This window comes from Mucor mucedo (genome assembly GCF_025094135.1).
Source record: "Mucor mucedo strain NRRL 3635 chromosome Unknown EV154scaffold_5, whole genome shotgun sequence".
Taxonomy (NCBI): Eukaryota; Fungi; Mucoromycota; class Mucoromycetes; order Mucorales; family Mucoraceae; genus Mucor; species Mucor mucedo.
In genome coordinates this window covers 153,137-179,841 of record NW_026252289.1, presented here as the reverse complement: position 1 = coordinate 179,841, position 26,705 = coordinate 153,137, and the positions used below count along the sequence as shown (strand labels likewise).

The following is a 26,705-nucleotide window of genomic DNA, read 5'->3' as shown; positions in this document are numbered from 1 at the left end:
AAAAAGATTGACTGACATTCAATGTTTTCCAAAGGGGACAGGGACAAAGCCAAATTACAAAAATATATCAGCTTTTTATTGTTACATAGAGGATAAAAGAGAAAAGAATTATTAATTATCTCAAAGGAATAGTAGCATGCTCTATGGTGGGAGTTATATCATTAGTGGGAATGGTCGGTACAGATGGTATATCTTTTGCTTTACCATCTTCCTCAATATTGATATTGACAGGAGGATTATTACGCTTTTCGAATTCGGAATGGAGGAAATCGCGCACTTGTTTACCAGTACGCATACGAAGAATACGAAGGATTGTATCACTATTAGGTAACTCGATCGAAACAGATTTTCTAGCCGAGGATTTTCTTTTCTTGACTGTGTTTTTCGAATGGTAAACAGTCTTACTTCTGTCTGCCTTTCTACCTCCACGTAATTTTAATTCAAGTTGATTCTTTACTGTGGTATTATATCCTTCGATTAATTCTTCTGTACCCATGTTGTAGGCTGCATTAATAGCCAATAATGCAAAGTATTGTGAACTATCCAGCTTGTCCAGTGAGACTGCGTCTGAATCTTCACCACCATTGAACAAAATCTTAAGAAGCTTTTTAAAGGAGAATAGAGTTAGATAAGTATAGCACAATGTCCTCATGTTTCCAAATTAAACTTACTTCTAACCACTTGAATACAACGTGGAACTCATAGTCGTCCAATGGCTTTAGTTCAGATAATTGTTCAGAGAGCGGTGGCAATAAGACGCCTTCCAATGTGATTAAAATTTCTCTCCAAATCTTCAGAACTATATGGTTCATGTTTGTCTCTGACAGATTATCGTTCAAGATTTTAAGGTTTTTTTCCAAATAATCCAATAAGGGACCAATGGAATCTTCACACTCTTGATAATCAGGATTGACATTTCTGTTTGTGCGAGAAAATGACGAAAAGAAGCTGCGATCACGACCAAGTAACTTGTCTATTGTTTTACGATTTAAGATTTGACGGAAGTAATTGCTCATCTGGGATGTATTAGTATATGTATGTCAAAAAAGAAAAAAGAAAAAAAAGTAGTCTACCTTGTCAACAATGAGACCGGCAGCATCATTTTCTGCTCTTTTCAAAACACGGAACGCTTTACCAAACCAAAATTGAATATCGTCTTTTTCACCTTCCATGCTAATACGTAAAACAAGTCGACCTTGTGGTTTAAAATTCAAAACAAGTTCATGTGTTTGGAAATCATCATAATAAGAGGGACCCAATTTAAACCAGTGTCCACCTAATTCCTCGTCAGCTCCAATCACATCTTCATCAAACACAATAGCTAAAACGTCAATGGTCTCATTGGTAAGCCATAAATCAAAGACTTGATCCCATCTAGGATTCAAAGTTTCGTAAACGGTTCTTGTTCTTGCAATATGCTTGGAATCGATCTCCAAGACAACATATGGATCACTAAGACCATTGTTATCAGCTGGCAAAAGATTTTCAGCTCTGACAATCTTGACAGAGTACAGGTATTTGGTATTTTGGTCAGCAGACTCCTTTGCGGACGCAGGTAGTTTAGATTCGTATTCTCTCATCTCTTGAGCAATATCATCCACATCCATATTCTGGTACAAACGGTCTAATTTTGTACGAGCAGCCTCAATGTTGTTAATTTTGACACATGTCTTTTTTTTTAGACAAAAAAAAATTGTGAATACTATATTTCTATTTGGTATTTTGTCCAACAGCTTACCTCGGCCAAAAAATCATAGTTATCATCTATTGCTTTTGTAGAAGTGCCTCTGTTACCAAAGAACTGAGTACGAGCTCTGTCAATGACATTTCCATTGGCATGTGTATTCGCAGCTCTATGACTATGAGGAAAGACATCAGCATGAATCATGTCTTCTAATACGGTGGTATATTGTTCAAGAGCAACCCCAATGACTTTGGATAAGGCTGTATTGAAGCGACATTCTTGGATGCTATTAGGCCATTCCAATCTCTGTACAAACTCAACCGCCTGATGGAACATGGTGAAAAGATCGACGACAGACGAAGAGTGCAATGTTGCATCATTAATCGATTTGAACTATCACATTCAAATTTAGTATACCCCTCAAAATCAGAAAGTCAAAATCAAGGTTACCTCATCTTGCTTAATAGCATTTTTTACCCACTCAGGAGTCTCTTCATTTGTAGTATTTAACCAACGACGGACATGCAACAAAAACCATGATTCAACCTTGAATAACGCAGATTTTTGTCTATATGTACATGTGTAAATAATATGTACTAATTAACATCCATGTATCCCCCCCTCCCCTTTTTTCTTTTTACCTTGGTCCATATTGATCATAGAGTCTCTTGAGTGTAAGAACTTTATCGTACAATTGGAAAGTTAAATCGATAGGAGCATTTCTTGCTTCTGGAAGGAAAGCCCAATTCTCCATTTCCAATACAAAGAAAGGCATCTGACGAGCCATTACAATGCCTGGCAAATGCAACCTACTATTAATAAAGTTGAAAGTTAATACCTTCTGGTGGCCTTTATCATATGCTTTTTTGTCTTACTTTTTAAGCGGCTTTTTAAATTTCTTTGCAACACCCACAAGTTCCTTCATCAATTTATCGGCCATGTTCATAAGGTTAGTCATGTCGTCATTTTTGGGATCTAATACTGATCTCTCAAGCACTCTCCATCTTGATACAGCTGCTCCCTATTGTTTTGAGTAATGATTAATAAAAGTAAAACATGATGGACTATAAAGTGTGAACACATACAGCAATTGTGTCCTCCAATAAATTAAATTGTTGTAATGGATCAGCATGGTCCTCAAGATAGGCTGGATTTTCATAGATACTGTCGAGTAAAGCTATTTGTTCATTGACAAGTTCGGGACTATTTTGATATAAAAGTTCAGATCACCTAAAATATTATTTTTTATTATAAATTTATAACTTACTTTACTCTCCAATATTGGCTTAAAGTATCGGCTAAAGCATGAAGGCATGTTTCATTTAGTCCCTCAAACACACGAATTAAGTTTTCGCGCTAAAATCATTAATTAATAAGGCTATCACAGTCAAATTTAAAGAACCTACATCATTAATAGTCCAATTACGGACGTCGCTTTCCTTCAGACATTTATCAAGGGCTCGCATAGCATCTCTTGCTTCCAAAATGTCAACCTCTCCTTGAAGTTCCTCTGTATCCATACGGTTCTTAATCAGCTCCAAGTAGAGTACAGCTCTGAAGGGAGATGATAGACGCCATGTTTTCCAACATTCACGTAAAAGATCATCCGAAGATTGTGATAAAATACTTGATTTTGCTCTTTCGGTATCGGGAGCAATGTTCGTATCAAGATCCATGCACATGTTCATCAAGAGACGGAAGTATGATCTAGGATCATTGGGAATAAATGTATATGGACTCTAGTTATTGGGTTAATACACGTAAGATATAGTAAGAAAAAAAAAAGAGCCAGGACATACATCATCACTGGAAGAAGAATTTCCATAAACCGAGTTCCTTTTAGAATCACTAGGTCTTCTACCATTATTGCCTGATAGAAGATTTCCGGAGCCAACGTCTTGTTCGCTATTGGTGGAAAGAGTCAAGGTAGAGTTTGTAACCATGATAGTCATTAAACTTTGGAAATATTTCTTTTCTCTTGCTAACCAACTCTCGTAAGCCTGTTGGTTGGAGAAATCCTCTCTTCTACCAGGGAATGGTTGATTTGTATTGACTGCATTAATACATTGTTTTAAGTCTAAAAAGAAATTCTAAAAAAAAAACAACCTTTTTGTTAGACCAATGCAGGTATACCAAAAATTAAATGGGACGTTACCGATTCAGTACAAATAACGTGAAGATCACGAATTTTTTGTCGATGGATAGAGTTTTCGATCTGAAACAAGTTTTGAACAGTCTTGACCATTGGATAATTCTCAATAATATCCAATATATCAGTTGAAGAATTGTTTATGCTTGAATTGTTTCTTTGATCTTGTTGTTGCTGTTGCTTAGACTTTGGTGGTAAAATCGACTTACGAAGGGTTTCCAAAAGTTCGGGTGAAGCAGAGTTGGGTGCATCTTCTTTCAGAGTCAATAACAAGATTTCTGTGAATCGAATAACATAACGGTCCAAATCTTTGAACCAAACTGCTGGATTAGGGTCTGTTTTTTTTAGTTCAGCCTCACTTGTTTTAAGGAAAACAATTACCAAGTCATTAATGGAGCCTGAAGGATGGTAACGGTGCTGTTTGACTTCATCTCTGACTTGTCTCACAACAGAAATAAAACGACGATCTGAATATTCTTGCTTTGAAACGTCTTTACCATCTTTAATGTTCTCCAATCGATGCATTAAAGGAACTACGACTGATTTTGTCAACTTGTCTTTACTTCCACTGTTTTCATCCCCAACAAATTTATCTGCCAAGTTTCCAAATACATCACTGACACCTCCCAAATGAACTGAATGTCGGTTGCTGCTTTTTTCTTTGGTCTCCCTTAAACCCCCCTTCTGTTTATTGTTTTCTTCTATACAGGCACGGATAGCACATCGAAGCGTATAATCATAAACAAAGGCCGGGTTTAAGGTTCGAACAGTTCTTCTCGAGTTGCCAATACCACGGCGAAGAGTAGAACTTTTCGCTTGCATTTAATTAAAAAAAAAAAGAATGAGATGGGAAAAAAGAAACTAAACTTTTTTTTCCTTCTTTCTTTTTTTTTATCGTACCTGACTGGGTGAGACAAGTTTGGGCTGAGGCTTTTGCTTGTTTTCGGAGTGCCAAGCCTGTTATTCCATTTGTTAGACACTAGCAAAAATTAAGCATATTCAAGCCTTGAGCAGGAAGTTTCGGTTGTATTTTACATGTTGTAGTTAATAAAGAGCAGCTACTAAAAATTTGTTTGTCGTTAAGTACATACAAGATGATAAGATATGCAGAACTTTCAAGCAACATTAAATCGCTAAAGAGCAAATTACAGCCCAAGAGAATAAACTCATCACCTTAAATTACTGCATGACAGATTCAATTTACTATTCATTACGCTGTTTGAACATTTAGTGTGAAAATAGGATAGTAACTCATACACACAGCTCCACAACCTATGACATCAAACAGTTTAATTATTCTCCATACGCTAAAGAAATCTTTTGTTTTCCGAAGCACTGGGATCTTTAAAGTTTACATGTATTTTAGGCTTTTTTTTTTCTTAATATGTTTATAAAGTCGATCCCGCCTAAATTTATCATACAGGTTTACTAGGCTGGTCTTTTAGCAATGAATATAACGTTTAATCCGTATATCTTTATTGTTTCTACCTTTAATTTACTCTCAAAGCGACGGTTTTTCGTCGTAAACTACATAAGTTGGATTATATAATGGATGCATAACTATTATATCAATCCTTGTACATCAACGCCCAAGTTTAGCATTTCATTAGCTTACTCTTTCTTATTTCTTCGTTTAAGTGTGAGCTGATATTAAAGACAATGGCATCGAGTCGATTTGTTTTGTTTTTGCTGATATGGTTTAAATCTTGTATGGGAAGTCGTTTGGTATACGCAAGGACGATCTTTAGGTTTATGCATGGTTCAATACGTATCTAAATGACAGCTTTATCACAAGTTTTTTCTTTTTTATTAGTATCTCTTTCTTCTCAAGAAACTTGCTGCTTTTTAAAACTGGAGATCAAAATAAAGAAGGTTTCTCTTTTAATCCACACATTGACAGAAAATGACACGATGTTCACGTACCTGCTTACACAGGTTGACCCATATATTTCAAAGGCCGACTTTTTTTTTGCCAAAACCCAACTCTCGAACAGATAAAGCTACAGGTTGCACTTGTACATAAACACACATTTCCATCATGATCAAATCTGTCCTAATCTTTAATAACCACGGTAAACCCCGTTTAATCAAATTCTTTCAACAAATTGTATGTATAGCATTCTACGTTATAACCATTGTATTTACTTGCCATCCACCTGCACACAGGACATTGCAACACAGCAAGCACTAGTGCAAGAGATCTTTTCACTTGTCTCGAAAAGACCTGATACTGCCTGTAACTTTCTGGAAGGAAGTAAACTTTTGGGCGGTAAGGATACGCGTGTTATCTATAGACATTACGCAACCCTTTATTTTGTCTTTGTTGTCGACGATAGTGAAAGTGAATTAGGCATCTTGGATCTTATTCAGGTAAGTCAGTAGTCAGGACCTAAGTACTGGAAAAGCTAACCTGTTACTAAGGTATTCGTCGAAAGTTTGGATAGATGTTTTGAAAATGTCTGTGAGTTGGACCTGGTAAGTTTCTTGTTTAAAAAAAGGGGGGATGTTTAGAGAGTGTAAGAGAGAGAAACTCAGTAAGATAGTGTAGATCTTTCATTTCGATGAGGTTCATGCTATTCTATCAGAAATTATTCAAGGTGGTTTAGTCTTGGAAACAAACATGAGTGAGATTGTTGCGGCGATAAACGAAATGAATAAGGCCAAGAAAAAGACAGGTGTTTCAGCAAGCAGCTTGGGCCTTCGAGCTACGGAATCGTTGAAGAATGGATTCCGCCACTAGAATATACACATTAAGTATATGAAATGTAATAATTGTTAAATAAATCAAAAGAAAAATCATTGTAATCTACTCTTCTGTTGAATGATTTCGAAAGACGATATAATTTTATGGTAAAAATGTGTCTATTTTATTATGTTCTATAGTGTTATATTGTTGGATAAATGGTTTGCTCGAGTAATAAGACGATCTACGCTACATGCATGCCTTGCTTGGATCCCGTTCTGCTTCTATTCATTGTGCGATTTTGAAGTTGTGTAGTTCGATATTGTTCGTAAAAACGTTCGAATGTATCAATTCTAAGCATGTCTTTGTGTCCGGATAAGAGTGCCTTTTTCAATGTTTCGAAATCACAATGGGTAGGATTGCAACACTCAACAACAGCCCAAGGATAAGATCTTCCCAATACAGATTTGATAATTTGCTTATTTTTAATGAACTCTTTTTTTCTTGTTACGGGAGTTGGCGAATCCTGCATCTCTTCATCCTCTTGTTCCTTTATATAACCCGAATTGCTATTGCTGCTGTTCTTAATACTGATAGGTCTTCCCGTCTGTGCATCTTCTTCATAACCAATAAGGGTAAAGGGCATACTCTGAAGATAGTCAATCATTGCTGAGGCGTCCTCGTCGTTATCTTCTTCCACACACTCATGGAGCATATCTAAAATTTTGGTTCTTTGAGAAGGGTGATATCCTTTTGTACTCGTTCTCTTGCCAAACATATCCTCGTCTTCATCCACTTCGATATAACCATAAATAGGGATTTGAAGTATGTCAAAAATTTCTCTTCTGAACACAGTTTTAAGTTGATTACACTGCGCCACAGTTAACGTGTCCGACTTGCCAATAACCGGCACAATATTGACTCGAGTACTTAAATTCTGCAAAATGTAACGGTCGGCTTCGCTAAGCCCATTGATACTTTGAATATCAATAAAGTAAAGACATGAGTGGATATGGGTGTCTAAAGCCTTAGCATCTCTTTTCACTTTTGATTCCTTTTAAATAAAAGTTTATAAATGATGGAATACCGTGTTTCTAAAACGCAAATATTTACCTCGGCAAGGGTACGTTCAAATTGGTAATCAATGTATTTTGCAATATATCTTAATTGGTGGTCAACGGCGACACCTGTGGTAAAACCCGGTGTATCTATAAGAGTTAAAGCAGTTCTCTGTCCTTGCTCTTGGATATGCATTGAAACAGTGTATAATTCTGTGGTGGGTTGCAATGGATCATTAAGCACCATTGATTTTGATTCTCTATAGGACCCTTGAATAACATCATGCGTCAACGTTTCACAGAAAGTTCGAATAAACGCAGTTTTTCCAGATCCCGCTGATCCAACAACCATTATGTTTAAGTAAGACACTGGATCTTTTCTCGATCTTGAGTTTCCAGATATCTTTTGAGAGTAAGCGTTATATAACATATGTAATAGTAAAAGAAAAAAAAGTATTTCGTTTGCAATAGAATAAGTTACAATGGGTAGACCGTCAATTTATATTACATTATGTTTTCGACTTGTTTACTGAAGTAACAAATATCTCGTTTAAACTTTCTCATCTACCTTTCGGGGAACTAAATTTCGAATTGAACTACCAACGCTTTGGGATTGAAAAAGAATAAAAATCAGGAAAAAACTCTTCCTGTATTGTTTGTATAAATAAGGTTATTTGTTGTCACATTGTTCTTTTTATTTGATAGATACAAACAACCTATCCCCCTGTCATTCATAAATAGTAATCACATCATAAAGAGGAGTATCCTTTCTATGAGGAGAGAAGGCAGGAAACGGGGATATGGGTAACCTTGGAAATGAAATGGGAGCCAATTCTAAATTAAAAAAAAAAAAAAGAAAAAAAAAAAAACCAAGCCCGGTACTATTACATGCCTTTTTGGATACGCGCCCAAAAAGAAAGGGAGGGGAGGGGCTTGTGGTTGTATAACGCTATTTGTAGACAATAGAGATCTAATAATACCTGGGAAGGCCTCTTTTCTAATGTATTATATTTAGACTTTGTTGTCCCACTCAAAAAGGGACATAATTGTTATTTGGTAGACGGGAGCAAAGTCTCCGAGCCACATTATTTCGAAATGTTGAAAGATGCGTGGACAAGCTTATACAAATAGATTTGATGTGTGTCCATCATGTTTTATATTGTTTATTATACCATTTACAGTTTATATAAAAATGTGGTGTATGAGAGGGAGAAGGGGATAATGTACAAAAGATGAAGTGTTTTTATCATAAAGTTCAGTATTGTGGCTTTAAAAATAAATTCGGCTTAGTAGAGAGAGGTATGTATGTAAAAATAATTAAGCGCCGTTGAATTAAAAAGAGTCTGTCGTGAAAGGTTACACGAATCTTCCGATGGCTCTCTGGTATGGTTTAATGGAGGCACACTCCTCTCTCAAATTCTCAGACTTGGGATGGTCCCATTTCTTTTGAGCAATGAATCTACGAGCCAGTCTGATACAGATTTCTTCTCTAAATTGAGTATACAATCTTCTGTTGTAGTATCTCTATAAGGATTTGTTAACAAAAGTAGAATTAAAAAATTAGATAAGAGTTTTGTACCTCAACATTTCTTGCTTCATCAGGATAGGCATGAGTCTGGTGAATAATAAAATCATTTGGTAAGACATAGTAATCTACACCAGAGATATATAATTCATAGAGACAGGCTGCCTTATTACTACCATAACCAGAGAATCTTTCATCACACCATGGAGAACCCTGATTCTTGAAAATGACATAAGGCTCATAAGAAAATTGATATGAAGTGACGGGATAGATTTCGGCGTCCTTTTCTTGCTGTGTCCAACGTTCATAATCAGTAGGTGCATGACCAGGTAACCAAAAAGAATGAAACATCTCAACTTCTTTGTCGGTGTATTGTTTTACAAGGTCGGGCTTATTCTTTGGAAAGCTACGATAATCCAAGCCTTCTTCTTGTTTCGAATATTCAAAAGCAGGAATCACCAAAGCGGCTTCCCCGGAGCGAAGGAGATTCATGGCTTTAGGGTTATTCAGTACAGACTGGCGAATGTTGGTACATGGGAAGAAATCGATATCAAGTTGCATGACGTATTCCGTTCTTGCAAATAGCTTTGCTACGTTTCTCCAAAGGTTCAGTTCGCGATCGAATTCGTCACGGACCACATGAACATCAACAAATTTACGCATTGCTGCATTTCTTTCCATAGCTTGCTGTAAAATGTCTAATGTGTATTCGCCTTCTTCGTCATCCGAAATATGAATAGTAGTAGAAATAGGACCTAAAAGATATTGTATGAGTATACGAATGTTGTTGTTATTGTCTTTAAATATATAATAGTGGTACCTTGATATTGTGTAGCAAGTCTTGCTAAATTAGGAATTCTATTTCTGGTAACAAGCGTAACAATCGTTATATCCTCGCCCGTCAGGTTCAATTCGGCCTTATAATAGTATGGAATGATTTGGGATTGTTCAGAATAGGAAGATAGCGAAAAGGATTTCGACAAGACCGTCTCGATAGGCAATTGATGTATGCCGCCTGTACAAGGAGCATGTTTAGTACATGACAGATACATAATTCAACTGCAAACTTACCGTTTCCGTCGGTCCAACTGAAATGACTATTAAATTGACCTTGTTGCAACGATGAATCGTTTCTATAAAAGAGCGCTCTACGGTAATGAGATGTATTGGTATCAAACGAATAGTATCTGGAGAACAATGCGAAACAAGAAATGAGAATAAGCGCCATGAATGGTTTAGCGCCTCTACGGGCCATAAATGATTGTAATTCAGCGGCCATTCTAAGATTTGTGTATATTTTTTCAATAAAAAAAAAAGTTGTTGAGAAAAATCAAACGAAAAGAAAAAAATGTCGTTGCTTTATATACAAGAATTGTTCTAAAAATAAGAAATCAACAACACTTGACTAAAAAAAAAAGGTTACACAATCAAACCACCACTTTTTATTATTATTATCATCACCTCAGCCCATCCATGGGCTTTGTGATACCTCTTTTTTTGGACATAAAAGGTTGTCTGTTTACAGCATGAATATTACTGTGAGATCCGAATTGTTGATTAAAAAGGACTTATTAACTGTTTTTCTTTTTGCTTCTCTTTTGAGTATTACAATGGTTGCGTTAGTGCATAAGTTTTCTTGGGAAACAAGGATTTATCTTTATATTTAGGTAAGATGTATCATTCAGGAACGACAGTGTATTAATAGGCCAAAGTATTTATAATACTTGATGTCTTATTTTAGTCCCTTGCTAGTTTCGAGGTCATTTCTGATTGCATTGAATTGATGTTTTGCAATAGGAAAGTTTCATTCTATTGTGTATAAAACCATTTTAATCAACTTTTGTAAAGCTTAAACCAATCTGAATTATAGTTTTTTTTTGGAAGTACGGACATCAAAGCACATTTACAGTGCTGACGGGCTCAAATGGCGGTTCTTAATTTTTCTACACCTTTCTGTGTCCAGTTCCCACTTTCTTCATGCTGTCCCTTATTTCAATCTCAGGCTTCCGTGTTTATATTTTTAGAGCTTGGTTCTTGTGTTCTTTATCGTTACTTTTTCGTAAGTACTAAATATGGCAGCAATAACAAGAGAACAGACTGTTTGCGTAGTATATTGTGAAGCTATAACGAGGAAAACGTATAAAAATTTGTAGCAAATATTGATATACTGAAACGTTTGAGATCTGCTGCAAGGTGGATCTCATAGAGCCGATGGTGATCTCGATATAAAAAAAAGGGTATACCCGCTCAGATACGAAAGTTATTCAGCCAAATAAAAAAGAAGTCGCATATTAAAGACAGTCAAGGGTGATAAAAGATCAAATGGACTGATCTGCTAAAAAAGCCATACCTTTTCTACTTTATGATCCAATAACATGAAGAATATTTTTATAGTCTTTGAAGCACAAATGTCCCATTTTGTCAGTAACGTATTTTGCCTGACACTCATACAACGAAAGAATATACATCTGCAAACAACTAGAAAGTGTATAATTATATATTATTGAACTTAATCTAACGACGAAAAGGGATTTAACTTTTACTTTTATACCAACGTTGATGATACCAGTAAATATGAAGCAAAGCGTCTACGTTTTATTTTCTTGGTTATTGCCAATAACATATTAAGCAAGCTTTTTAGAGAATCTAATGCCTGAACAAATATGGTAATACAAATTCAGGGCAAAACAATTTTACCTACTCAGTTATCCCGGTTTTCAAGTATTTGTTACATATTAAGCGGTACCGGCCCATAATGAAGAGCAAAATTTACTGGGAGCGCGGCGACGGCCATCATCTCTACCGAAACGAAAATATGGCTTGAAGAGGCCTAGTAAGATTAAAGTAAGCTGGCTTTTTTGTGATACATCATATTTTAAATTGTATTCAAGTCAAACATTGTCTGCTGTTTTTAAAGTGAAGAAGAAAACACCTTGTTTACATAGTAAATCAAATTACATACAAAGCTTTTCCACTCATTACAACAAAGCTTAAGGCCGTGTAAAAAAACTTGATGCCTTTTAGTCGAGAAAGTCTTTATTTGTACCACCAATGCCCTCAAAGTTAGGCAAATACGCTAATATTAACAATGGTATTCCAGTTTTACTGTACTTCACCCTGTGAACATAACATAGGACCAAATGCTTAAATTGTTTGAGAAAACTCAGTATGTGACGACGCGTACAATAAAATAAAAGGGGTACTTTTTGTGGGGCTTAAAAGGGGATCTATTAGTTGGTTTTCCCTTTTCTATTTTAAAATAATGACGGAAACCGTATCAGCGCCTCAGGTTACTTTGAGAAGGCTGTATCCTGGTAGACGCTTAGAAGTAAATCCTTGACGATACATGCACAACACAAAGAATTCATATTTTCAGTCTTTTTTTAGGATACTTTTCAATGGCCATTTGAAACTTTAGATTCATTAGAATCATCTTTTAATGTTCAAGAATATTTGCAACAATTAATACGTTTAAATTGTGGGGATGTCCAACGCATCATTCAATTACCAGAGAATGTCGACGACGAAGTGTGGCAATACGAACATTTACGGTATTACTGGTTGCCATCAATAGTGTCCGACGTGTATTAATATCATGATTGTTTAGTCAGGTGTGCTTAGAGCTTAGTTTACTTGTAGTAGCATTAGAATCAGAATGTAATCGGGAGAATTGCCCAGAAATGAAGGCAGATGGCTGGTTATATCTCTGCGCTGCTCACCCTTCTACACAATCCGTATGTTTTCGTTGATTATAAAGCTATTTGTCAATACTAAGTCATCATTTTATATAGTGTCCAGCCATTGATTATATTATACACACACTGGATGGTGCAACAATCTTACTAAATAACTCTAAATACTTTCCCAGCAGGTTAGTTATTTATTTCCATTTTTGTGCGTTAGTTGACATTTTAATTTTAGAATTTCCGTACCTGAGCCTTCATTAAAGCATTTCCAATCTATTGCCAGACGTCTCTATCGTATTTTTGCACATGCTTATTTTCATCATAGAGAAATATATGAATACTTTGAGGTATAGTTAAATTTTGGATGTATTTTCGAAAGATGATTGAATGTCTTTCTTTTCTTAAGAACGAAACAAGCTTATATGCAAGATTTCTGTTATTGGCTCAAACATACAGTTTAGTTCCTCCCAGTCTAATCAGTATCCCTGATACTGATAATACCGCAAATGAAGACGACGATGAAGACGATGGCTATAATAGAAACATACCTCACAACACGTCTGCCATACAATTATCCCGAGGTCAAGAATAATTAGCTACAATTTAATTTTAATAATAATATATATTTGGTTTTATATATTTAGGTTTTATGACATTGAGGGTGTATGATATTAACACGCTTTTTTTTTTCTTTTTTTCATTTGATAATAATTTTTTTTTAAGCTTTTTTTTTTACTATTGATGATTGTATGTTTTGTAATTTAAAGAGCTTCATCTTCATCCATGACTGGTAATTCGGAAGGCTTGACCATACCAGGAATAGCCAATTTCGATTGCATTTCAGCCTTTCTCTGGGCTTCTAACTCTTTTTCCTTTTCTTCCAAATAGAGCTCGGCATTTTCACCAGCAAATTCCTTCAATTGGATGAGGAAATCACGCACTTCCAACTTGAATTTAGTGGGGTTATTGTTAAATTCGAACATGGAGCGAATAAAGACCTTGACTTGGTTGCTATAATAGAAAGAAATTATTACAACATGAAACTACATATAATGTCTGCAAGCTATACCTTTGAAGATGAGGGAAAGCATTTTGTAAGAGTGTGGAGACATATTCACGCAAGAAATCGCCATTGCTTGGATATGAATTAGAGTTATAAAGAGGTACAGCAATCATGTTATTAGAGACCAATTGGAAAAGACGTGCCAATACCTCAGTTTGACCCTTGAAGCCTAAAAAAAAAATTAATACATGTATTAACACCATAATAAAAATAACCTTACCACTCTTGTGGTCACGATCAGTGAGCACAAAGAAGATGTCTTGAAGGATACTAAGATAATAAGACTGGTAAAATGCACCAGCAACAGCGGGATCTGTACGACTAATGTTATCGATAAGTTCACCGCAAATATCGAGACCAAGATCAGCAATGTCACGCATAGTATGCTTAAAGCCCCAAACAATACTATCAATGAAGAGCTTAAATTGAGCAGGTGCTAATTCTAATAATGCAGGGAAACAATGTCTATTGATGGTTCTCAGCATCGAATAAAATCCTGTTCTATGGTCGGGGTATTCTGCAAAGTCTTTGGTGATCATGTTTAATGTGGGTTCAAAAGTTGCTTCGAAGATAAGAGGGACACGTCGAGTCATTAAGCCCTAATAATACAATAAGTACAAATTCTTTTTGACGAAGCAATACTTTTTCTTACCTGTAACTTATCAATGATGGTGGAAATAACATTTAACACTTCAGCGTCTCTGGCAGCATCAACATTGGTGCTATAATCACTCAAGACAGCTTCCAAGAAAGGATCAACCATACCGTTATCCACGGCTTGAATGTTATCAGTACATTCGATGTAGGTATCGACTAACTTTAAGATCTCCTTCTTGATGGTTCTCCAACCACGAACCTTGGGTGTCTTCGTGGCAATATCACCTTGGGTGGCGACACTTTGGGAAACCAAATTACCGACAATACGGTAAAGAGCCAACAAATCCACGAAAATTTTACTCAATTGAATAATGTATGCAGAACCAACAGAGGTACAAGCTGCGACATTTGTCTTTAATACATTACTCAAAATCTTGATCTCGTTAGGGTTATTCAAACAGTCCGTATTTTGCTTGGCTTGAGCCATCATGCTATCCCACTATAAGTTGAGTCTGTTAGAATTTGGAGATACTCCTTACTTGTATGTTTACTTACGGCATTGTTGGGAAGTTCCATAAACTTAAGCATTAATCTTTCTTGAGCAGCAGGGTTAGTTTGGGCAGCAACCATATAACCAATGGCTTCATAGAAAGTGTGGATTTGAGCAGGGGCAAGATCGGAAGTGATGCGGTTAACATTCTCGAGAATCTCTTCAACAAAAGGATGAACCTCGCCTTGCTGTTGTGCTACGAAGTGACGCTTACATTGTTGAGCGATCTTAATAAAGGTATCACAGGCCATGTCTTGGACACCTTCGTGAGATTCGTGCATGAATTCAAACAATTTGTTAACAACAGTCTTGAGGAATTTCCAATGAGCCTTCAAGAAACGGGGATACTGACCAACACAGTACATGATGTTGGAGGCGACAACAGCCTTATTATCCTTGCCACGCTTCATTTCACAGAGAGAAAGAAGCTCCTTAATTACAGTAACCAAGAAACGCTTCTCAGTTTCTTCGTTCATAGCACCGGAAATAGAACCGATCGCCCAACAGAGCTTGTTGAGGTTGTTCCAAGACCACTCGCTACCATCCATCTATTCAAAATTTTACATTAGTATTCATTTTTTTACACAGCACAAGCTGTATATGATACTTACTTGTTTGGATAACTTGGTGGTCATGATCTCTTCAGTGTCAGAAACGTCGAGATTAGTCAAGTAAACGAGAGCTTCCTTCATACTCTTGTATAAAATGATAGTATCACTCTCTTTAATGAATTCTCTGACAATTTCACCTTCATCGTTTTCAACAACGAGGACTTCCTCGGGCTTAACCATACATTCAATCATAACAACTCTTAAATTGGACAATACGCTGATGTAGAGGTTTTTTCTGGCAGCACCGTTAAATCCACCCATATTGTTTAAATCCAATAATTGATTACCGCTAGAGGAAGCTGCTTCTTCGAATAATCCTTTGAGTAACTTGGCCCAGTATTCTAAACAAATCTTGAAAATCTCACGGTCTTCTACGCGAGAGATTTTGATAAGATAAAAGTGAGCATTAATTAAAACCTCGTGGCTAGCAGGATATCGTTCGACGGTCTACTATACAAATTAGTATTTGTGAAATGCAAGATTGTGATTTCTATACCTGTAAATGTCTGGAAAGATAACTGGTAAGGAATAAGGCCAAATTTTGGACAAACTCTTGGTCATCATCATTACTGTTTTCATATACATCGGCAATGTCTGCGATAACAGAAAGAAAAAAAATTAGTAGGCGCTTCTGCAGAACTTTCATAATAATCTTACTAGTGCTGGGAGGAATCATAACATTTGTAGCGTTCATGATGCCGGTAAACATCGAAACCATCTTCTCGCTATAGTTGTCGGTGTTTTCAAGACCACTAATTTCGGTAAAGCACTTTAAAGTAACATTTCTAAATTGAGGCACTGCAAAAAACTAACATGATTTCAGCTATTTATCCATACACGCTCCTGATAATTTATCATCTACCTTATTGAGGAGAACTTCGATAAGGTCTGTTTCGAAGACATATCCAACGGGAACCCAATCAACAAATCTCAATAAAGTTTCAAGGGTGGCTTTAATGAGACTGGGTTTGACAGCTTTATCGAGGACTTCTCGGCACAAGTTGTAAATCTCTGAAAATTCTGATGTCATTTGACTTTTCAAGGTACTGGCCTTTGCTTGGGTCATTTGATCCAAAGAAAAATCGAAAATCTCTTCACTATAAATTAAAAAGAAAGAAGTGTAAGGACGTGCTTCGGGTGATATATGCTTTGTTTTTCTTACCTCAAAAGCTTTAAAATAGCCATGTTATTCTCACAAAGAGATAAGTTGGATTTGCTGGAGGCAATAATCTCAGGAATAAAAGAAGGCCAGTTGTGAGGCCATTCTTGCTTAAGGATCTACAAAGAAAAAAAAAACTTTTTTAATCCCATTGTGTACATAATCGTCACTTTTAGTTATTTACCTGAACAAGAACCATGTTGAGCTTGTTAATGTAAGTACGCTCCTTGGCTAAATTTGCTTCGTCAGAGGATTGCTTCACAATAACATTGACAATGAAGTAGCGAATGGCTTTGAGATAGAGGAGCTGTGAGTTTAAACGGTATCAAGCGTGTGACAACAATTCTTACCATTTCTACTGTCAGCTTGCAAAGTGTTCCATCTTGTTTGAACAAATTTTTCAAGAATTTGTAACGCGATAAACTGGAGCGACGCGTTAATTGTGTCCCGTATAGTTGAGTGAATTCATGATTCTTACCTTTGTCTGAGGAATAGTGGACTTTTCTAAAATACCATCAACTTTAGTCCAAGCTTCTTCGTGATCTTGGAATTGAGTCAAAAGCTGTTGGGCGAATTGTTGCTATTATAAAAATATTGAGTGAGAAAAGTGAACATCTACAAATGTGTTTTTTTTTTTATTATTGTTTATATTTTGAATTAAATGGACATACGTCGGCACCAGCACCAGTGTAAAATTGCATAACAACTTGATCTAACAAGGCAACATCAAGTTCCTTACTAAAATCTAAAATAGAATCTGCCATTTTGTGATGTGTGATAGTTAAAAGAAACAGGGAGGAAAAAAAGCACAAAATGAATGCATTAGTATTTAGGGTGGCCGAAAATAAACAACGTCACGTATTTAACTTTGTAAAGCGACCAATCAATTGAATTGAATTTGTAAGCAATTCAAAAAGACAAAGAATCATATCTAAAGGAGACACTACATAGTTTTTAGGTTGAACCTGCTTAAATTCTATTTCATTGTAGTGTCTAGCATTGTGATAAATACAACAATAAAAACATGGTTATTTCTGGAAATAATGCCTTATTTTGTCACATGTTCTTTTCTTTAAAGAATTCATTATTTCTTACAATCAAACTATAGACCTATTATGTCAAACCATACGTGTAAAAACCTGCATTTAATTATTTTATTGTTTATTTACTCCCTCCCCCCTTTTTTTTCTTTAGTTTCTGATATGTTTTCTGAAGCCGAACAAAATAAACTTCAATCGTTCCTAACTGACCTTGAGCAAGATCATTCCTCACAACACCAGAACATTGCGGAATCCTCAACATCCAAAAAACGAAAAGACCACAAACGGAAAACTCCCTATGATAGGAAATCAAATTCGCCGGAAGAGGAATCTGCTTCAAGAAGGACAGGGAGAGCAAGGAAGCAAGCGCATGAATTACTTTCTGAAGATCAAAAAAAAGCAAACCATATTGCCTCTGAACAAAAAAGGAGAGCAAACATCAAAATTGGATTTGATCAGCTAGTTGATATGGTTCCTACTCTGGATGGCAGCCATCGGAGTGAATCATTAGTCCTGCAGAAATGTAAAAGACTAAATCAATTTCTCTTTAATCATTCTAATCTTTGATATTAGCTGTTGATTATATTCGTGATTTAGTGAAAGACAAGGATGGTTTAAAAGAAAGGGTCAGAGAACTCCAAGCATTGCTGGGCGAGCTGTAAGTCATAAAATATTAGCCATCATTTGATAAACTAAATTTCCATTTTTTTTTTCTAGACCCGATGAAGATGTAAGCACTACTAATTAATTAATTGATGTGATCGTCGTAGCTAACTTCCATAATTAATTAACAGAGTTCAGAAGATGACATAGAACATTTTCGGTGATATGATATGATGTCTATTATGAAGCCAGGGTTACCGTTGCCCTAAATTAATAAAAAAAAAATTTTTTTTTTGGATTAAATGTACTTCTTGACTTTCAATAATAAAAAACTTGCTTCTTATCTTTCTTATTTCACAGTTGAATGTTTGCATGACACTTTAACCATGCACAGACAAGAAAGAGCGATATAAGTTTATTAAAACGTGCGTCAATTATGCTTCCGGGCAGGTGATAGATCAGTCAGGTATGTTATTGTGGGTTTTTAATGCTTTTTAATGTTTTTTAATCGCTTCTCACTTAATACCATAAAGTCGTACACTCAGTCTTCTGCATTATAAATAAACAATAGTTTTTTCTAACGTATCACATCGAGTTAAATAAAAATTTAGTTTGCATTGTGTACCAATGTATATTTTTCTGCAGCTTTAATAAAAATTCTGGCCATAATATAGAAAAAGATGGCGAAGCTTTCTGGAAGAATTTTATGTCGGTAAGGATCTTCCTCACAACAATTATTCGGAAATTTTTATTGTTTGAGGAGACAATTACTGGGGTTTAAGGATCTTGTGTTATCAGATGCTCGATGATTAAAATGGGTATGTGTGTAGGTAAAGAAGCTCTCGAGGTATGTACTAGTATTGTGTTAGGAGAGTCATTGGAAGTGAAAGGCTAGTCGAACATGAGAGGGGGGGGGGGAGTTGAATGGTCTCAGTCACCGGAATGTATCGTGAGGGCATCCACAGCAGAGGAGCCATAATATATAAATGTTTAGGGTATGGTGAATGGGTTTTTTATATCATTAGAGGATTTCTGACAATCTTATTGTTGTGACAATCAGTAATTTTCAGGCAGCTGGATTTAGCACAGTAGGGTAAGACAAGGGGCGTATCACCTTAGGCTAAAACACAAATGTCAAAAATGTCCTATCCAACGAAACTCTAAAATATTAATTACATTCATCAGATGTTTCACCAGGCAATTTATTTTATGTGCCATATATTTTTTTTCGGCCTCTATTTCTTTATAATGACACTGTGTTTAAGCCTAAATAGCAGATGTAATTTAAGCATATTTCTTTATGCTCTAGATCAACAATTCTAAACACAAGACAGATTATTTTCGGTTTGGTCATATATAGTAATTGAATCAAAATGCTCGATGCTTGAGGAGTGGCTAAACCACTCTCCTTATTTACGACAAAAAAGAAGCGGCAAAACTGTAGCACTGTAAATGTAACTATATGCACATGTTACGCGTGGAATCAAAACTTTTTGCGAAATTGCATAATGCACTTCTTTCATAGTGACGTGACTTATTTTAATCAAACATCAGTAAAAGAACATGTAGCAAATTAGTTTATTTAGGTGATGAAGATGACGAAAAGTAAAGATATCGATAAAGTTTGAATTTTTATTTAATTATAAGCAAAAATATATCGAGAAAAATAAAAAATATTGGTTTAGATGCCAAACTTGGCTTTGCCATTGCTATTGAGGAGTCCAAAGTTAGACTCGATACCACTGGACTTCCAGTTAGAATCTTGCCATTCAAAGAAATAATAAGGAAGAGAAGTACGGGAGATTTCAGAAGCAAAAGTTTCAGTATTGCTGACACTAGGGACAGCCTTTCCTGAAGAAGCACCTGCGGATGGCCAGCCAACCTCAGCGATATAAGTCTTCTTTCCTCCAGCCACCTTCTTAAAAGCATTGTATCTATCATTTAAATTGGACATGGCGTTCTTGATATCAACTTGAGAGAAATAGGGATGAATATTGACAGCAACAAAATCAGAGACATCAACCAACTCTTGAGGATATGTAACGTCCATCTCGGCGGTTCCGACATCAATACCTTTGGAAATAGCCTTGACAGCCTTAAACTTCTTGATCAATTCAGAAGCAGGCATGACACCGTTGAAAAGAACTTCGTTACCAACCAAGATACCAGTGATGGCACTTGTGTCATGGTTTGCTAAAACGGACTTAAGGGTGGAGATCTCTTCTTGATCCTTGCTTGTACCGTCGATCCAGACAGAGGCCAGCACTGTCATACCACCACCTTGAGACTTGATAGCGTCCAAAATAGCAGGGAGTTGATCACATTCTTGAGAATAGGTACGGATACTGTGAACACCGCTCGATTTCATCAGCTTCACAGAAGCTGCGATTTCTTGCGAAGATTGACATTCACCATTTGAATTACGGGCAGTATATGTGACTCCATTAAGGGATGTGATACCGCGACGTTCGAGGGGAAGTGATTGGATGACACCAGCAAAAGAGAGGGCGATTGTAACGAGAGAAGTGAAACGCATATTGGTTAATTTGATGATTTTCGCACAGCGATTGATTTGTAAAAAAAAATGATAGTGAGTTGAGAAAAAAATAAACAAACTGAGCCTGCAGTAAAGGGGTATTTTTTTATAGAGCAAATGTGATAATGAAGAGAAAAGAATGCAAAAGCTTATTTTTTATACCAATTTATACATTTTTAATCTCACCTCTATTTTTTTTTTTCAACTTCCTTTTTTGAATGCCGTTAATGAGTCTGATCCCTTCCCCTGATCGCTGTGAATTGACGTGATTTGCCCGGTTTTATATTGAATTTTAATATTGTTTAAACCTGCCCACTTGAATTCGTGATAATTTAAAAAACGTTTTTTCACGGTTATCCTTACTTTCCTGTACGACGGAAATTCAATGAGTCAATATGGGTCCAGGTAGTTCTTTTTTTTTTTTTCTTGGCTTAAGATCTTGTGCTGTTTTCGCTTTTAACCGAGATTTTGCCCGAACTCAATATTTTCAAGAATATCGCATCATTATTGATTCATGTAACATCTGATCAGTTTTTTCAACATTCATTTTGTCTGCTAAAACTAAAATATTCCAGTTTTTCTATCCCGTAGAACAGGTTTTCTCGTTCGTTCCTATTTAAATCACAGCGAGAGTGTGTCTTTATGACTCGGGCTCCCTTCACGGAGACGTGGATGTAACACTCCCAGGCGTGAAGTATTTCAAGACAAAGCCAATGACAGAAAAGTACATTAGATCTTTGCCATTTTATCTATGGAAAATGACCTCATTTTAAAAAAAAAGATCACCCACTCTAAAATTTTTTATTCTAAAACGGCACACCATATGGCGTTCAATGATGAGTGATATGAAATCATATTTTCGGTTGTCATTTTATTGTATAAAGATATTAATTATCTTTTAGTCCAATATATCTGATGTTTCATCGATGACGATAAACTCATATAGGAATATCAGAAGAGTATTGATCATCTCGGCTTAATTCAGGGCCAAAAAGGTAAAACGAATTTAACCACCGGCTTTCATTGCTGAGTTCAGACATACACTTGCAGAATTTCTTTCGCGCTCCTTTAGAAAAGAAAAAAAAAATAAACAAAGATTTGCAACTCAATTCGACATTGCCGTGCAGCTGTCAAAAAATTTGCGTGGTTAAGTCATTATAAAGTATGTTACCCTTCGTTGATTGCATAAAGCATGACTGTGTACATAATGCATGAATAGAATAATGTTCAGTTTTCTCTGGTTATTAAAATTAATATGATCACATTGCGTGATTTCAAGATATCATATCATTGTTTTGGAGAAAACCCTAAAAATAACTTTTTTTGATGCCATCGTCTATAGATAGAAGGTTTTATTTTAATAGTTTGTAATACAAAACCAGACCTGGCCCGGATAAAAGCTTTAAATTCGGAATAAAAAAGCATACGCCAAAACTTAGCATAAGTCTAGTAAATGGTAGATCAGCTTTGTAACATTGGCTAGTGGAAGTGTGTTAGTGAAGAAAAGCGCACTTGTGACAAGGAAAATCTATTGTTTTGCGAATCTAGATCTTCATAGGTAGGATCTGTGTTTGATTTACACGCTGTCGTCTATCAGAAACAAAAGCTAGTCTTAGCCGGACCTTGGCATAATCGTTAGTCCGTAACTTTGAGAAATACATGAAATATTGATCTATGAAGTAAGCAGTACATTTTTATTAGCTTTGCAAACTCCTGATACAGATATCATCTGTTTATTATCACTAGCTATGCTTATGTTTGTTCAAGACAAGGTTCATGTTTGAACATGACATTTCTGGTTTTAAGAAGCTATATTCTATTTTAGCACTAAAAGAGCTAATTGTTTGATATGCTAGCGTTTGAATTAGCCAATGAATCCTCTTTATTGTGGCCAAACTGTGTTGTTACTCTACTAATTAGGTCTCTTGGAATTGACTCGAGACCCTAACACTATTTTTTTAATTACAAGTAGTTGCCTTTGTTTTTTAGTGTTTCACTAAGGCAACTTTCTCTGCACTAGCTACAATAAGTAGCTTAAAAATGCCAATTTACAAGGAGATAATTCAACAGTTCCAAGTCATAGCTTTCAGTTGCTGTCTAACAATCTTATAATAATCCAGAGAATCAGATGTTATTTTTACCTAAGTATGAAAACCGAGATATAAAAATTTTGACAGGATATTTGTTATGTATTAGTGAATTTTTTTTACTCTTATAATCTACCTATAAAAGTAAATCACAAAGAACTTGACAGCGGAGCTTCTAATATACCAGTGGTAGCAAGGAATATCTTGTGTTATAGTAAAAATGAAAACGTCGTTTAACTTTAGGTACGGAGTGATTTTCTTGGGAAAAAAAAGGGTAGAAACAGTGTACTTGCTTGTATGTTAGAGAATATTGATATTTTTGAATAAGTTTTAACGCTTGAAAAAAAGAGAACGTATTAAAGTGGTAAAGCTGGTCAGATGATGTGTAAACATGGTTTTGATGACTATTTTGTTTTTTAATCAAGGACCATATTTATTATATTTTGGTCAAGGATACACATACTATGGAAGTGTGTGCCACGATTTAATGAATAATGGTTATGAATGCCCAAGGCAGAGTAGGTGGCGCACCTGTGACGTTTTATCATTTTTCATTCCCAAACTTGGATTTCCGAAAAAAAATTGGGTTACCAGTCAAAAAAAAAAAGGCAGAGTGATTATTTGACGCTTTATAAGAGACTGGACAAAATGGATTATCAAAAGACAGTTATCAAAAAGTACGCCAAAGTTACGACTTCTAAGAAGACAGCGGAAGCAAAATATTGGAAACGATTTAGGGTAATGCAGAAACTCATAGAGTTTAATTGAACGGCATGAAGACTAAAAAAACTTTTCCCTCTGTATAGTCACCCATTGTTATTAAAGAATTTGGAAGTGTCTCTTCGATTTTCTTTTCACCTGTTGCACCATATGATTTCGCAGTTACCTCTTCAACACGTGTACAAATTTACTCGTCTAAAACACATCAACCCAAAAAGACGATTTCTCGATTCAAAGACATTGCTTACTCTGGTAGCTTTCGTCAAGATGGCAAACTTATTGTTGCCGGTGACGCTACTGGTCTTGTTCAAATGTTTGACGGTGGCTCCCGTGCAATTTTGAGATCCTTCAAAGCCCATGCCTTGTAAGTGCACTATACACAAATTTGACAGACCTAAAATGACTAATGAAATTACGAAAGACCTACGCAAGTAACACAATTCTCTACTAACAAATCAAATATTTTATCTGGATCAGACGATAAAACTGTACGTATTTGGGATATTCCATCTGGCGAAAGTGTGAATGTATTCGAAGAGCATGAGGATTATGTTAGAGCGGGTGTTGTTAGTCAGGATAACCCAAATTTATATGTTAGTGGGTCCTACGATCAAACAGTTAAATTATGGGATATGAGACAAAGTAACAGTGTGATGACTATGAACCATGGAGCACCCGTGGAATCACTTTTAATTTACCCTAACGGAGGTGCTATTATTTCTTCAGGCGGACCAATTATTAAAGTGTGGGATATATTAAGTGGTGGAAGATGTATGCACACATTGGGTAATCATCAAAAGACAGTAACAAGTATGTGCTTCGATGGATCTGCATCTAGATTGGTGACTGGTTCATTAGATCAACATGTCAAGATCTATGATGTTCAAGATTATAAGGTGGTACACAGTGTCAAGTATCCTGCACCTATCTTGTCTGTCGGTCTCAGTCCTGATGACACACACCTTGCTGCTGGTATGGCTAACGGCTTATTATCTATCCGCCAACGTCAAATCAAATCATCCGAGAAAGCAGTAAAGAAACAAAAGCAGGATTATATTCGTGGTGGTACCTACAAATACTTTATGCGTGGTCAATCAAATGCAACTACAAAGGACGATTTTGTTGTTGAACGTATAAAGAAGCAAAAATTGCAGAAATACGATCAATTTATGAAAGTCTTTCAATATTCTAATGCTTTGGATGAAGTATTAAAATTAAGCTCTCAAACACCTGTCATAGTCGCTGCCGTTCTTCAAGAATTAATTCATCGTGATGGTCTCAAACAAGCCATCACTGGTCGAGATGATGTATCGCTGGAACCTCTCATGCGTTTCTTAATTAGAAATATCCATCACCCTAGATTTACAAACTTATTGGTTGATGTGTCTGAAGCTGTTATTGGTAAGACTGCTGCTTGAAAATTAAATACGTAAAACAATATTAACGCTATTACTAGATTGTTATACTCGTGTCTTTGGACAATCCCCACTCATTGACGGACTTTTAGCGCGTTTAACTTCTAAGGTTAAACAAGAAATCCAACTCCAAAAAGATCTTATCGAAACCATGGCAACCTTAGATATGCTGTTTACCAAATCTGGTCCAGCAACTGTTAATAAATAAATAAATAAAAAAATAAAAAATAAAAAAAACGCATTCTATTTACATCCAGCATTAGTCACTTTTTTTCTTCATGTGAAAATGTGCGGGGTATTTAACCTGACAAACATGAATTTTCCCTTCTTTTTCTTTTTCTTTAAACTTTGTAAAAATGTCTAAATATCAATTTGAAACTGTTGCTGTTCAAGTAACCGCTGACGGTGTTGCCCACGTACAACTCAACAGACCCAAAAAGCTTAATGCTTTTAATGACCAGTAATAACTTGAACATTTTTTTTTATTCAATTTTTTTTTTAAAAATCGCATATTATCACAGACTTGTTGCCGACGTTGGAAACGTTTTCCGTGCTATTGATGTTGATCATGATATTCGCGCTGTTGTCATTTCTGGTAACGGCCGTATGTTTACTGCCGGCTTAGATTGTAAATATCACAATTGTAAAATATCACGCAGTCATATTAACTGAGTTATACTATCCAGTGGCAGAAACTTCTATTCAAAGCTTAGAAGTTGGGGATCCTGCTCGTGACATCTATAAAATGCGTAAGCACATCAAGGACTTTCAAGATTCTTTTACTGCCATTGAGGAATGTTCAAAGCCTGTCATTGCAGCAGTTCACAATGCCTGCTTTGGTGCCGGTGTGGATCTAATTACTGCTTGTGATATTCGTTACTGTGCCAAAGATTCATTCTTTTGTGTTAAAGAAGTTGACGTCGGATTGGCCGCTGATGTGGGCTCTTTGCAACGTCTCCCAAAAGTTATTGGTAACAATAGTTTAGTACGCGAACTTTGTTTAACAGGCCGCAAGTGAGTTTTTTTGATTTGATTTTCGTGTCACAAAGTGTATCCTAATATGTAATTCTCAGTATGTATGCCAAAGAAGCTTTAGACTGTGGTCTTGTCAACAGAGTTGAAGATACCCAAGAAGCGGTTTTAGGTAAATACACTATGAGTGACTAGAAAAATTGATGACTTAGCTATTAAATGATATATTTAGCCGAAGCATTTAAGACTGCTCGATTGATCGCAACCAAATCACCCGTCGCTGTTTTAGGAACAAAGTAAGTTACATCAGTTTAAATACAAAAAAAAAAAAAAAGAGTGTTATTGATGGATGATTGGTTTAGGCATATGTTGAATCATTCACGTGATCATTCTGTTGCCGAAGGTTTATCCTACGCTGTTACCTGGAACTCTGCCATGTTGAAAACAGAGGATATCCCTTTATCTATCGAAGCTTTTGTCACTAAAAAGCCTGCTACATACTCGAAGCTCTAAATATTACTTCACGGTATGAGAATTTTGGAAATAAAATGTTTATTTTCACATGTT

The 26,705-nt window shown here is 35.8% G+C and overlaps 10 protein-coding genes across 10 annotated transcripts; 5 read left to right on the top strand and 5 right to left on the bottom strand.

Moving 5' to 3' along the window:
• Positions 1-54: 54 nt before the first annotated feature.
• Positions 55-4,681, bottom strand: EV154DRAFT_492169 (uncharacterized protein). The gene is made up of 12 exons (XM_051599649.1): positions 3,840-4,681; positions 3,484-3,774; positions 3,091-3,423; positions 2,952-3,040; positions 2,770-2,887; positions 2,560-2,705; positions 2,326-2,496; positions 2,135-2,252; positions 1,739-2,077; positions 1,074-1,670; positions 672-1,016; positions 55-604 (listed from the first exon to the last, which is right to left on the bottom strand). The coding sequence occupies exons 1-12, from the start codon at positions 4,653-4,655 to the stop codon at positions 116-118; spliced, it is 3,852 nt and encodes a 1,283-aa protein (XP_051462832.1). The 5' UTR covers positions 4,656-4,681; the 3' UTR covers positions 55-115.
• Positions 4,682-5,871: 1,190 nt separating this feature from the next.
• EV154DRAFT_411701 (AP complex, mu/sigma subunit) lies at positions 5,872-6,573 on the top strand (the record flags this gene model as incomplete). Its single annotated transcript, XM_051595471.1, has 4 exons — positions 5,872-5,940; positions 6,000-6,203; positions 6,255-6,308; positions 6,382-6,573. 4 exons carry the CDS (start codon positions 5,872-5,874, stop codon positions 6,571-6,573), a joined length of 519 nt encoding a protein of 172 aa, XP_051462831.1.
• On the bottom strand, positions 6,488-8,152 carry EV154DRAFT_237462 (Septin-domain-containing protein). The gene is made up of 2 exons (XM_051594534.1): positions 7,630-8,152; positions 6,488-7,570 (listed from the first exon to the last, which is right to left on the bottom strand). The coding sequence occupies exons 1-2, from the start codon at positions 8,002-8,004 to the stop codon at positions 6,761-6,763; spliced, it is 1,185 nt and encodes a 394-aa protein (XP_051462830.1). The 5' UTR covers positions 8,005-8,152; the 3' UTR covers positions 6,488-6,760.
• A 485-nt stretch (positions 8,153-8,637) lies between these two features.
• Positions 8,638-10,420, bottom strand: EV154DRAFT_434950 (glycosyl-transferase for dystroglycan-domain-containing protein). Its single transcript, XM_051596775.1, has 4 exons — positions 10,171-10,420; positions 9,920-10,114; positions 9,154-9,854; positions 8,638-9,098 (listed from the first exon to the last, which is right to left on the bottom strand). Exons 1-4 carry the CDS (start codon positions 10,376-10,378, stop codon positions 8,931-8,933), a joined length of 1,272 nt encoding a protein of 423 aa, XP_051462829.1. The 5' UTR covers positions 10,379-10,420; the 3' UTR covers positions 8,638-8,930.
• A 1,920-nt stretch (positions 10,421-12,340) lies between these two features.
• EV154DRAFT_492155 (Mob1/phocein) lies at positions 12,341-13,386 on the top strand. The gene is made up of 6 exons (XM_051599648.1): positions 12,341-12,427; positions 12,487-12,650; positions 12,707-12,833; positions 12,891-12,970; positions 13,021-13,132; positions 13,192-13,386. Exons 1-6 carry the CDS (start codon positions 12,362-12,364, stop codon positions 13,375-13,377), a joined length of 735 nt encoding a protein of 244 aa, XP_051462828.1. The 5' UTR covers positions 12,341-12,361; the 3' UTR covers positions 13,378-13,386.
• Positions 13,387-17,569, bottom strand: EV154DRAFT_456133 (nuclear export factor CRM1). The gene is made up of 14 exons (XM_051597367.1): positions 17,437-17,569; positions 17,244-17,345; positions 17,116-17,188; positions 16,950-17,056; positions 16,769-16,884; positions 16,469-16,703; positions 16,264-16,414; positions 16,103-16,200; positions 15,607-16,053; positions 15,001-15,543; positions 14,501-14,944; positions 14,069-14,447; positions 13,855-14,017; positions 13,387-13,796 (listed from the first exon to the last, which is right to left on the bottom strand). Exons 1-14 carry the CDS (start codon positions 17,527-17,529, stop codon positions 13,547-13,549), a joined length of 3,201 nt encoding a protein of 1,066 aa, XP_051462827.1. The 5' UTR covers positions 17,530-17,569; the 3' UTR covers positions 13,387-13,546.
• Positions 17,570-17,681: 112 nt separating this feature from the next.
• Positions 17,682-18,712, top strand: EV154DRAFT_492150 (uncharacterized protein). Its single transcript, XM_051599647.1, has 4 exons — positions 17,682-17,896; positions 17,960-18,463; positions 18,523-18,535; positions 18,600-18,712. Exons 1-2 carry the CDS (start codon positions 17,881-17,883, stop codon positions 18,370-18,372), a joined length of 429 nt encoding a protein of 142 aa, XP_051462826.1. The 5' UTR covers positions 17,682-17,880; the 3' UTR covers positions 18,373-18,463; positions 18,523-18,535; positions 18,600-18,712.
• A 1,302-nt stretch (positions 18,713-20,014) lies between these two features.
• EV154DRAFT_492146 (glycoside hydrolase superfamily) lies at positions 20,015-21,184 on the bottom strand. Its single transcript, XM_051599646.1, has one exon. It carries the CDS (start codon positions 20,942-20,944, stop codon positions 20,090-20,092), a length of 855 nt encoding a protein of 284 aa, XP_051462825.1. The 5' UTR covers positions 20,945-21,184; the 3' UTR covers positions 20,015-20,089.
• Positions 21,185-23,577: 2,393 nt separating this feature from the next.
• Positions 23,578-25,424, top strand: EV154DRAFT_456125 (WD40-repeat-containing domain protein). The gene is made up of 4 exons (XM_051597366.1): positions 23,578-23,769; positions 23,838-24,115; positions 24,173-25,152; positions 25,208-25,424. The coding sequence occupies exons 1-4, from the start codon at positions 23,680-23,682 to the stop codon at positions 25,372-25,374; spliced, it is 1,515 nt and encodes a 504-aa protein (XP_051462824.1). The 5' UTR covers positions 23,578-23,679; the 3' UTR covers positions 25,375-25,424.
• Positions 25,425-25,507: 83 nt separating this feature from the next.
• Positions 25,508-26,705, top strand: EV154DRAFT_541554 (ClpP/crotonase-like domain-containing protein). The gene is made up of 6 exons (XM_051604487.1): positions 25,508-25,626; positions 25,688-25,794; positions 25,853-26,180; positions 26,240-26,310; positions 26,371-26,434; positions 26,501-26,705. The coding sequence occupies exons 1-6, from the start codon at positions 25,523-25,525 to the stop codon at positions 26,649-26,651; spliced, it is 825 nt and encodes a 274-aa protein (XP_051462823.1). The 5' UTR covers positions 25,508-25,522; the 3' UTR covers positions 26,652-26,705.